Source organism: Epinephelus fuscoguttatus, linkage group LG15 (assembly GCF_011397635.1).
Source record: "Epinephelus fuscoguttatus linkage group LG15, E.fuscoguttatus.final_Chr_v1".
NCBI classification, from domain to species: domain Eukaryota; kingdom Metazoa; phylum Chordata; class Actinopteri; order Perciformes; family Serranidae; genus Epinephelus; species Epinephelus fuscoguttatus.
In genome coordinates, this window is record NC_064766.1 from 34047697 (window position 1) to 34060291 (window position 12595).

The 12595-nt window shown below is 42.9% G+C and overlaps 1 protein-coding gene across 2 annotated transcripts; it reads right to left on the reverse strand.

The window, feature by feature from the left end:
- Positions 1-225: 225 nt before the first annotated feature.
- snorc (secondary ossification center associated regulator of chondrocyte maturation) lies at positions 226-11932 on the reverse strand. 2 transcript variants are annotated; one of them, XM_049597487.1, is made up of 4 exons: positions 9550-11932; positions 8666-9370; positions 1320-1481; positions 226-1229 (listed from the first exon to the last, which is right to left on the reverse strand). In XM_049597487.1, exons 2-4 carry the CDS (start codon positions 8991-8993, stop codon positions 1120-1122), a joined length of 600 nt encoding a protein of 199 aa, XP_049453444.1. In that variant the 5' UTR covers positions 8994-9370; positions 9550-11932; the 3' UTR covers positions 226-1119. The 2 variants fall into 2 exon arrangements, with proteins under 2 accessions (XP_049453444.1, XP_049453443.1); XM_049597486.1 differs by lacking the exon at positions 9550-11932 and having other exon boundaries at positions 8666-9087; positions 9261-9461.
- Positions 11933-12595: the final 663 nt, after the last annotated feature.

Genomic DNA, 12595 nt, shown 5'->3' on the forward strand with positions numbered 1-12595 from the left:
AGTGTTTTCCCTGTGCTGTTTCATTTTACATACTGGTAATGATGCATGGTTATTTGTATCTCGAGGGCTGGCATTACAAATTGTTTTTCATACAATACCAAAAAAAGAAATGGTTATATTTATATTTCACAAAAATCTGTAAGTTTTGCTCTGTTGACTGTGTTGATTCAGTGGTCATATGTTAAAAAACCCACACAGTAGTCAGACATTTGGCATCTGATTTATTGTATTTATTTATTCATCTTAAATCTCACAAGATAATCTGGCAGTGACATTACCATGGCAACATCCAGCTGGATGGCTGACGACTCTGAGGCGTATAGAAAAAGACAAAATAATGTTACTAAAATAATTTCCAACCCCCCTGCAAATATAACAACGACAAAAAACACTCACTTGAGTGCAAACACAAATTCATCCACGCTCTAACTTTGTATTTGCTCTGCAGGTAAAAACAACCCAACTCCCTGTTTACATTCATCGAAGAAGCCTTTCTAAAATGTTTTCTCCTTATTTTGACTCTACAAATGTTTGTAAATGGTGCAATACAAACTTGTGCACCGTGACTCCAGGGGAATATTTTAGACATGAATCTGGCAAACTTTAAAATCATTGTGAAAGACTAATAAAAAAAAAACAACAACTCATGTTTAGACACAAATCTGAAATATCTTTGTTATAGAATGGAAAAAGACACAGACTGACAAAAGCAAACACACCTCATGTACAAATAAAGCAAACACATGCAGGATACTTCACATCAGGAAATAAACAGCCCACAAACTTAAAAAAAAATCCCTTAAAGCATGCAAGATTAAGAAAAAAAAGTGAATGACATGCTATGATTTCCACTGGAAGAGCCAGCCAGTTTCTAACATTAAACCTTCAGTAACACGTGGACATGTTGAGCAACAATCAGACTGTGTAAATCTGTAAATAGTCAGTCAAGGGACCTGCCACAATTTTCAGCATCTACAGCGAAGCAAAAGACACAACTCATCTTTGCAAGAAAGAGTTGAAAGATAAAGACGGAGGTGAAAGAGGAACATCGACATAAAAACACACACACACACACACACACACACACACTCAAACACATGCACACAAGATGTGTTCACTCTAAGAGGCGGTGAACTTCCTGAGTGTGATGACGATGAGGGCGAGGAGGACAGATGCTCCCAGGAAGACTGCTATAACGATGGCTGTGATGGCCCCTGGCCCCAGCACCCCTGCACACACACATACACATACATACAGAATTTCAATCATTTAAACACATAAGTTTGGCACAGTCGTGATGTATATAGAGTCAGTTTTACCTTCCTCCTCGTCCAGGGCCTGAGAGTGTGTGGTCTCCTCATAGTCGAAAGTGAAGGATTGCTCCGTCATGTCCTGGAAAGGGTCTTTGGTGGTGACGTCACTGGGTGGCTCTCCAGACATGGTGTCCTGGCTGTCTCTGATTGTTGAGTCTGCGACTGTCTCTGCAGACCAGAAAGAAAACAATTACAAATTGACTCACTGTGTGTTTTCATAAGGTGACAGTTCATCCAGTAATCAAAATACATATTTCTCCTCTTACCTGGAGTGCTACTAATCAGTCTAGATTGTTTTGGTGTGAGTTGCCAAGTGTTGGAGATACTGGCCATAGAGATGTCTGCCTTATCTCCCATGTAATGGAACTAAATGGCACTCAGCTTGTGGTGCCTGAAGTGCCCCAAAAAATACCTCTGAAAAACTCAACAGCAACGTCTCTTTCCAGAAATCATGATCCGGTTACTCAAGATAATCCACAGACTTTTTTGTTTTAAGTTTCACGTAGGAACTATTTTATTTCTTGTGAACAACACCCGCCCACCCCCATCACTGCACAGAAGGAAGTGTGCACCCACTCATGGACGAGAGGCTCATGCTTGTGACAGTGAGAGATTTCAACTTGATGCCGTCCTCCTTGGCTGGGCTGTAACGTTAGGTGCCAGGTGAGCTAGCAGTAGATGCCTGCTTCCTTCTATGCAGTGATACAGTTGGCGGGTGTAGTTCCATAGAAAGAAAATAGTTCCTTCATGAAACTGTTCACAAAAAGGAATCTAATGGAATATTTAATGGAACTAGATGGCACTCTGCTTGTGGTGCTAGTCTAAAAAAATACTTCAGAAAAGCTCAACAGCAATGTCACTTTCCAGAAATCATGACCTGGTTACTCAAGATAATCCACAGACCTTGTTGTGAGCAGTTTCATGTAGGAACAATTTTTACCAAGCCAAACCCACCAACCGAATCACCGTGCAAAAGGAAGAGTGCATCTACTGCTAGCTCACCTAGCACCATCAAGCTAGCTAACGTTACAACTTAGCTGAGGAGGACACCATTTATTTTTATATCTCGCACTGGCATGAACACGAGCCTCTCGTTCATGAGTAGATGCCCGCTTCCTTCTGTGGGATCATACAGTTGGTGGGTGTAGTTCGGTACAAAGAAAATAGTTCCTACATGAAACTGCTCACAACAAGGTCTGTGGATTATCTTGAGTATCTGGGTCATGATTTCTAGAAAGAGACATTGCTGCTAAGTTTCTCAAATGTTTTTTGGTGCTTTGAGCACCACAAGCTGAGTGCCATCTAGTTCCATTATATTGGAGAGAAGTTAGACATCTCCAACACACACAGCAAAACAACCTCGATCGATAAGTAGCAGTACAGGTAAGAAGAAAAATATGTATTTTTGATTTTGGGGTGAACTGTCCCTTTAAGGTAATAATTTCACTGACGAGGTGCACAGCTTTGCTAATGGCTCTGTTTGACTTTTCTCTGGATGTGGAGGCCTCAGGACGCAGAGCTGCACACATGGCCCCGTCTGTAATGACCCCAACAGCCTCTCTCTGTCTCACTGGGTTAACGGCTCAGGCCTGGGCATAAGGATGTCTTTGTAGAGGATGAACATTTCGTCCGTTTGAGCTACAGGTAGCCTCTTGACATGTTTCAAAGGTCCAACCAAGTTTGTCTATTGTCTAAAAAAACTCCTCCAACCAATGTTTGGTTTATTATTTCCGTAGAGCGGGGGATATTTTATGCTTTAGCACAAACATCTTGTCGGGAGAGGCAGTGGTCTGCTGACTGCGCATGAAGCTCAGGTTGTGTACGACTCTCTCTGCCAATCAATCGTCTGTTCTCTTTCCACCACAAATTGTCCTCTGACATTCCTCCAAACTGAGCATGAAGTTAACCTGAGACTTTTCACACCTCTACCACAGCCAGAGAAACAAGCTCTCTTTTTAGGCCACATTTCTGTTTCCTTGCACGACATGCAGAGTCTCAGATGAAAATAAACCACCAAAATGATGATTGTGGTTGCCGACATCTTGATGGTAACTGAACAGCTGTACAGCTTTTCTTTTGAAATTCAGACATACAGGGGGAAAATTTCGATCATCTCTTCAGAAAAAGACACTTCACACACAAGCCCACCCACTTACTGATTCACTCCTATCCTCAACTCTACACATACCAAGAAAACCATAATCCAAACATATTTACACTCAGTTTATTTAACGCTACATATTTACTTTGTAGCCTCTGACGCCCTCGGTAAACTCCTTCACCCTGCTCTACATCTTTCCTCTGCTGTCTTTCTGCTGTCATTATCAAAGAAGCCTTTAACTACTCTCTCTGATAGAGTGGAAACATTACACCATTACACAGAAACTAGCACGTATGATATAATCTCATGTCTTTAATATCAGCATGTTAGCTGCGTTGTCTTCTAAACTCTGATATGCACCTCTGATGTGAGTATTTTGATGCTGCTGTGTTGACTCTGAGTCGTGTGCAGCTTCCTGTCCTGTAGCTGGCTGGAGGTTTGGAGGGCCGGGCCTCTGGCCAGCTCAGCCATCAATGAGGCCTTCAGCCGAGGGCACAAAAGGCAGCTTGTGCGGTCACGCAGGGCGGCGGGCTGCAACCAGTAACAACCGGCCAGGCCCAAACCAGGCACCGGCTGGGCACTAGATGTCAAACAAACTTGTTTATTAAATAGTCCGTGTGTGTAAAAGGCTGTGCCTTCTGGACAGCTTGATTTAATAAGAAGGCAAAAAATAATAACATGATGTTTTCTGTTGGTGTTTGTTTCCACGTGGAGTCGGCATGTCATTTCTGTTTAATGGAATTAACACGACTGAAGCCTTGAGAAAAAAAATAAACGATTATTCTCAGCTGACAGCTAGTGACTCAGTCAATGGCAACTTTTATTGTCTGATGTACCCCACAGCCCTGTGAGATGAGCTCAAGTACTCCTTCAGCAAAGCCAATAATGCTGTGTGATCCTTTAAACTTTAAGATCTAGTTTGTAAGATTTCATGGCATCTAGCAGTGAGGTTGCAGAACTTAAACTTCTCCTGTTTGCCAAGCATGTAGGACGAACTACAGTGGCTGACGCGAAAAACACGAAAACGCAGATGGTCCTATTTAGAGCCAGTATTTGATTTGTCCGTTCTGGGCTACTGTAGAAACATGGCAGACCCTGTGGGAGAGGACCTGCTCCGTATGTAGATGTAAACGACTTGCTCAAAGGTAACGAAAACTCAACAATTCTTAATTTCGGGTGACTATAAACTAATGAATACATAGTTATGAATATTATAAAGGCTACCATTTCCGCCTATAGTTGCCCCTAAATCCCTGACACTGGACCTTTAACTGTTTACCAATTACTTCTGTTTACTTACTTGTTTGTTAATTTTAGCTAACTGTTTCAACTGTTTTTCTTTTAGCTAACTATCTATATGCTTCCATTATTTTTAGCTAACGATTTCAAACTTCTCTTCTTGTTAGCTAAAATAATGTTTTCATACACTCTCAACTGCAACACATAATGCTAATGTCTTGAAACAGTCTCGGTATGGCTGCTCACTTTTTGTGCATTTGTGCAAGACTAGTGTTACATCAAATTTGTTATCCTATGTGGCTGTTTAATTTCTGTCTTAACAAATATGTGGGTATTTATTTAAATCACAATTTTAAGATCCTCTCTCTCAAAGATGTTCTTATATTTATGTCCCCAAAAATGTCCGACCTTGACTGTACTGACTTGTATCTGCAAAGCCTGGACATATAAAGAGAACTGGATACAGCATTGGAGTCAGGGCCCTGTTCATTTCTATGAAAGTTGCTTAGTGGTGTATGAAGCCAAACAAGTTTGACTTCCTGGGTATAAAAATACCAATATCTTCTGTATCATTGGACCCAGAGAGCAAGCGTATGAGGGCTTCGCCAGTTTAGCAGAAAACTTCAATTTAGCCCTTTGCTAATTTGAATGTGGATAAAAAGATTTAATCATGCAGCTCTTCTAGACTTTTCAAATGTTTCAGACCAAATAGATCACATTTAGACAGTGAAATCAATCATTTCTTGGGGGCTGTGATGCTTAAAAAATGTATCCACCGATTTGCAGATGCCTCTTTTTCAATGTAAGTCTATAAGAGAGGGACATCGGTAGCGTAGTGGATAGTGCCAGCGCCCCATGTACAGAGGCTCTGCCTCGCTGCAGTGGCCGTGGGCTCGGTTCCGGCTTGCGGCTCTTTACTGCGTGTCAGTCCCCACTCTCCCTCTGTCTCCCCATCTCACTTACTGTCCTGTCCATTAAAGGCAAAAAGCCTACAAAAATACTCTTTAAAAAAAAAAAAAAGTCTAGAAGAAAAAGTATTTTTGGGCCTGTTATTGAGCATCACATGACAGAGGAACCTGCAGTTACACAGTTTGGCTACTATATAAAATTGGCTCCAAAGCCCATTGCACTTCCTGGGAGTTTGGCGCAAAGTTTGTCACTAAGGTAATGTCTGTGTTTTTCCCTAAAATCTGAGATCCAAATGCACTGTGGGCAAGCCAGATTAGGTACACCAACACGAAAGCCAATCGCTGTTGAATACAGCGATAACACATTCTGACAGGGTAACAGACTTTGACGGCAAAGAAACCTGAAACCTCTAGCGCAGAGTTGACTTGTCCAAATGGGGTGAGGGCTTGTGTTAGCATAATTTAAAGTTTTGATAGCAAACATGGCAGAGTGTGCAGTTTTTGGATATAAACCAACCCTGGAGCATCCTTCCTATATCAACCAAAAACCCCATCATAGCAGATACTATCGTATGATCGACAAACACAAACGCTGTGTCAGCCACTGACATCTAAAAGCTAACAAGCTAACAAACAACCTAAATATATGAAAGGTGCTAAGTACACTTATTATTCTGATACGTTTGCTAGTCACTGACTTTGGTGCGCAACTCGTTTGAGTCTGGGTCTGGGTCTGGGTCTGACTGAGGCTCAAACAAATCTCTGCGATGTTTCCCCTCATGCTATCACCAACCATCTTGGTGCACACTGCTTTTTCGCTGGTCAACTTAGCGCTTGTCTCGCCTCACCAGACCTATCTCCACAAGCGGAGCGCTGGGGAAAGCAGAAATTGAGAGCGAAACCTTGCGCACGCAGCAGTGGTAGGCAAGGAGGAGACCAGATCCAGAATTCCTCAGTGGGGGAAAGATCTGCCTCTAACCCATTTTAGAGTTTTTTGTTTGTCTACTTCTTATGTTGGAAAACCATGATGAGCAAAATATTAATCATAGCAGAGTATTTTTACACACTGTAAAACGTGTCTGGAGTGGACTTTACATTTTTTTTAGTTGAGGTAAGTTTTAATTAGTTTAGCTTTCCATGAATCACCTGGTAACTACACCCTAATGTGCGAATACCTCTGGATGGGAATCACTGCACTAACATGACTCCACCTGTCAATCAAGAACCCTCCTTCAGACTCATAAAAGTCGTGCAGACTGTAAGGAGGGTTGATTTCAGACACTGGAAACACAGCAGGCCATTTGTTGGTACCTCAGGCCTCCTCAGTCAGGATTTCACACCAGCTGGAGAGATGACAAAACGCGCAGACGGGTGTGTGTGAAAAGCAACCTGGCCGAGCATCGATACCGCAAACGACGCAGCCGAAACATGACATAGATGATGTCGTGTGTCCTTGCTTCACCCTCTTAACTTTCACCAGGTGGTGGTCACATTTTCCATAGTAAAATATCTGACAGATGACCAGCGTGTTTCGGATTTTATTCTGAACATTGGAATTGGGTTTCAAAACTAGTTCTCTCTGTACAAGGCTCTCACACTTTATCAGATCAGCACTTTTAAGGAAGATCACGGAGAGTGTGTGAGTAATTATCACGCTTTGTTTCTTGAGCTTGTTATTTGACGCATCTCGGTTTGTTTCCCATGCTGAGTCAGTTATCAGGGCAGCATGTCACGATGTTTCAGCCACCGGGTTGGTTTGGCGATGTGGTCAAGATTGGTGGCATTACTTGAAAACATCACAGACTGTATGTGCCAACCACAGATAGATAAGAGGCGGCTGCAAAATGGAGAAGCAGTGTGAAGCAGAACACAGTCGTCTTTCATAACATTTCCCTCGGCTGTGTTTGCCGAGTGTTGTGAGGCATTGAAAATAAGTTTCCACCTTAAAATTGTGCAAAGCAGGAAGAAGCCGCAAGGTATTTTTTAAAAAAGCGTAGGCACTTCGATGTTAAATAAACCCTGACATTGTGTTGGCACAGAGCCGTTTTTTCTAACAGTAGGTTTTGTGCTCTGTATGTAAAAGTTGACAGCTATGTTTGGTTTGTTTCGCACAGGACAAGGCGGACATCGCCGACTTGCTACACCCCTATCGTCCCGCTGCCCTCTTGACCTCTGCTGCGACCTCTGGGCCTGAGAGCTGCTCTGCTGTGTTCAGAGCTTGTTTTCAGGTTGTTTTTAGAGACGTGGCAAAGAGGAACAAAGAAATTCAGAAAGTAAAAGTGAAAGAAAGATAAGTGAGTGTGCTGATCTGTACAATCTAAAATAGCACTCACGGTGAGAACCAGTTGAGTGGTTCGCACCCTGCATCACTAAAAAAAAAAACATCCACAGATGACAACATTGAATCTGTACCTGCGTCTGACTACCACCTCTAAATAAGCTCCACAGCTGCGGACCTTTCACTACCTCAAACCAATACTACTAAAAGGAATCACTTCAACTTTATAGCTGGAGGAGTCAGAGGGCAGCAGGTATTCAGTTTCATTCGAACATCGGGCATCATGAAAGCCACTGAGTCATCCTGTTTGTCAAAGAGCAGCTTTCACAGCTCTCAGACGCTCAACAACTGCATCATTTACACCAGGCTGCAGACTCACACATCCCAGCCTGTGAGTGTGTGTGGAAAAAAGAGGGTAAAAATGACACGTACACACACATCTTTGATTTGATACCTACAGAGGACCAAACATCAGCCCATGAATCACTGACAGCAGATAAACAAACAGCTATAAGAAGGGAATATAATATACCTTTTCTAAAGTGTTGCTCTTGTTTAAGGAAACAGCTCTAGGGTGCAAAAAAAAGAGAAGCAATAATTTAAAATGAGCCAGTTTTTTTTCTATAACAAGAGGCCAGTATCTATTAATTTGGAATTTCTTGAACGATTTTCCTCACATCACACTTTTCATCTCAAGAATGAAAGCCAGATTATCTCTATAAATTAGACTCAGGTATTACATGTTTTATCTTCTGTTTCTTGCAATATTTCTTAGAGGTTGCATACTCTTCATAAACATATCAATCCCACTCAAACGAAGGTTTACCTGTGTGTACAAAGGCAACCAAGAGGCCCAGGAAGATCAGGAGGAGGAACCTGCAGAAGTTGCTGCTGTGAACCATGGTGGCCGAGAGCGATGAGATGTCAGACAGAGCGAGAGAAAGCGTCTCCAGAACTCCTCGAACTTCAAACGAGTAGCAGACCCTGGGAGAGGAGCAGGAGAAGAGTACAGGGGAGCACAGGAGCGGGAGAGGTAGGCAGCTGAGGGGTGAGGGAAGGGGTGGGACTAGGTGTGCACAGGACTGTCTGGACAGTGTGGACTTTGTGAGCACATCATCGCAGGGCCCACCCACTCCAAACTCCTCCGGCCACATAGCTGGGTGTGAGGGGTAAACACGCGGTAGCCGCTGACCTTGGCCAGGTCACATCATGAAGGTCTCTGGACGTTTCACACCGTTATTCTTGAAGCTGAAAGGAAAGAAATTAATTTTCAGAATCTAAAAATGGAAGTGGTGTAGGAAGGATTCAAACTGGAACAATGAAAGTATCGATATCTCAGTGTAAAAAATAATCACACTTTTAGTCTGACAGGGGCTGTATGCTAAGATGAGATGAGAGGAAGATGGATAAATGCTGATGACCTGGGTGAGTAGAGGAATGAGCCTTTGTTGAACTCGTCCTGGACTGTGGATACGATAACTGGAGGTGAACGGGGTGGAGCAGGGTGTGACAATTCTGCCTAAAATGACAGCTGACAGCAGCAGAGCAGAGAACAGATTTAAAGTTTTGCAGTAGCATCCTGATTGGCTGATAGAGATCAAGGCGAAGATTGACTGGATAACTAGAAGGGTGAACACCCATAGTCAGCTGATTCGAGGAAGCAGTGGGAGTGGGAGGGAGCACGAAGAAAGTCTTCTTGATTGAACTTACGCTGAGCTTCATTTGTCAGAAGATCGGGATTGTCTGCACACGGCACTCAACATGGAGGTGGCTGAGCCCACAGTCAGCAGCTAATGGTGCAAACTCCATAAATGGTGTTCACAACGGCAACAGTGCTGACAGAGCTTACATTAGCCCTTTTTACGCAGAGATTGTGCTATAGATTTGCTACGAAGTCCCTTCTTTTTACCTCCTTTGCATTTTTACACAGAACCAAATGACGGCAGCATCGTTTCGCTCCAGTTTGTGATTACACACTGCATCACGGCTTAGCGGAATCAAAAGAGGTGTGACAGGCGTACATATAAACCATCAGCGTTGGCCTCTGGTGTGAAATATAACATACACGTCAGCAGTGCTTTTTGAACAACTACAATGGCACTAATGTGGCAATAACAATCATTTACTGTCCCTGTTACATGGCGGCTTATCTGGTCCTCTGCTCGGAGGTAATGAGCTCCTGGACCTCATTCTTTCCCAATTTGTGGACATTTACAGCTGCTGTTCTTCTTCTTTGAGTAGCTGCTAACTGCTAACAGCTACTTTTTGAATCTCCCACAGTGGGTAACATGCCTGACACATCAAATGACCGCCAGTGAGCCTGTCCTGCAGAGTGTCCCGTTTATACAGACATCGTTTCGGCGCTGTTATGATCTCCCTGATCATACCTTATACACAGTACGACAAGGCGGTATAATGGTGAGATATTCCCGCCTTAAACAGGCAATGTAAAAGGGGGTAGTGTTAACCTGGTGAGACTGGAGGGTGGGGGCTATGCTTCCCTGACAACACCATCCCGCACCACAGGCCAGGACGTAGATTTTAAATGGTAACCGACATTTAGATACCCAGTTGGACACACTCAAGAGTAATACACATGCACTAACATGTATGCAGCTGGACTGTCCACTGTAATCAGGCATAGAGACCCCTGGATTACTTTTCTACTCTGGGCAGCATTACTCCACCATGTCTTCATATACCTCATGATACAGTGACATGTTATACTGTATTATATTACAGGATTATTGTCACTAATGCATCAATACGTAAACAGAATTTTGAAGGGGTAATCCTGAAATTTGATACTGCACTTGCAAAAAGTTTGGGGACTCACAGCAGGCAGACAAGAATAAAAATGGTTTAAGTTGAACTTGTGGGTGCAGAGATATCCTGACTTTTAGTCCCCAGTGTGGGTCATGCTCCAACAAGGTCTGGTCCTACATTTCCCATGATGTAACTGGCCTGAAAATGTTGGCTGATTTCTTGTTTGGACAAGAGTCATGCATTTTGCTCTGTAGCAAGTGACGACCCGTCGACATAATGCTGCCACAGCAGTTGCTGAGAGCAGTTAACGTTTGTAACATTGAGCAAATTAGGTCAGAGTCAAAGACAGACTGTCGGACACTCATAACTTGTAACTCATCCACACTTGTCGCCATCTTTCTGATGTCGTTTTTCATGGATGTAGGCAGCTACCTGTGTAGGAAGATGACGTCACTATTCTTAATCATTTACAGGCTGCGTGTCACGTCATTATTAGTAAACTGAGCCTTATGTCAAATCTGTTCAAGTCCTATCTGATGTAGCAGGTTGAGATGAAGATGGAGTTTTGTATGTCAGATTTTTGTTTGTGAAGGAAGTATTAACTATAGCAATAAAATAAAAGTGGTGGAGTAAAAAGTACATCTGCATATACAGAAGTATAAAATGATGTATTCAGATGAAGTACAAGCAGTACAGTACAATGCGTGAGTTCATGGTTTGAAGCCTTGACCCAGTGAGTAATAGCAGTGAAGGCCTTTTACTTCACTACGGTGACGATTAGTGTGCGTGCTTAGAAATATGCCGTTGCTTTTCATGAGGGCATTGGTGGCTTTCATTTCCTCTTTGTGGATTTGAATACCATGACTAATTCAATGTCATATGCACTACAACTGAGTGGTGACAGGAGCAATTTTAGTTCCTGAAAAGTTTTCAGTGTCAGTTTCTAATCTGACCAACCGTCCAATTCCCTGTGGGGAAAAATGGATTGCAGCTGCTGTACACAAACTATAAATCTCAAGATGGGAGCAACAGTCATCAGAATATATTTAGCAAATCACCGGGATGATTACTCATTATTTAACATTGTGACAAATTCTTGAGCTTATATGCTACAAGACAATGTATGAGCGAAATAAGCAGTCACCGCCAAGGCTGAGTATTTCTGCCTTGGCGGATGTTCCTAAGAACATGGATTAAGGGTTGCGTCACAAACCTAAAAAACCAGTCCCTTCATCTTACGAAACAAAGGCCAGAGGAGAAGTGGGGCTGATAGTAGAATGGAGGAACATAGGAGGGACACTCTGCCGTGCGTTATGCTGTGGTTGTTTTGTCATCATGTACTTCAAGGCAATATGGAGCACTGAAGTTGATTAATTCACTGGATATCAGTCCGCAAGTCATATCATCATGAGGCAACTGATGACATCAACCAGTAACAACAGAGCAAACAGCAGAGCATCCCTCCCTCGTCCCTCTGGACCATCAACCAAGAAGCAGGTGTCGGTATCTTGCTGACCAAGTTTCACTTTCACTTCAACTTGTCAGAGCCGGCTACCAGGAACAAGGTTTATCAAACATTAGCATCACATAATGAGCTGTGTGGTGACGTAGTCAAGGCTAAAGTGATGTCCATCAATGTCTACAAGCAGAAGTTTAGGTGTTTGATGGGCAGCTATCTCTGAAGCCTATTGGTCTGATGATAATAAGCCTCTGGGGGCGAGGGCCAACATTTCGGGCTGATCTGGTGTAGCCAGCAGAGACCTGCGGCAACACCTCCTCATCTGTGCACCGGTCCTTTCGGCTAATCTTTACTAACATCTACATAATGAACACAGATACATTTAAAAAAACAAACAAACAAACAAACAACCCTAATGTAAAGCCTAATCGTCGTCAGACATAGGTGATGCATTACGCCCCTGTGATTGGCTGATAGTACTCAGACTGAAACCAGAACACTTTGATACGAAAATGTTGCCCTGTCACCTAC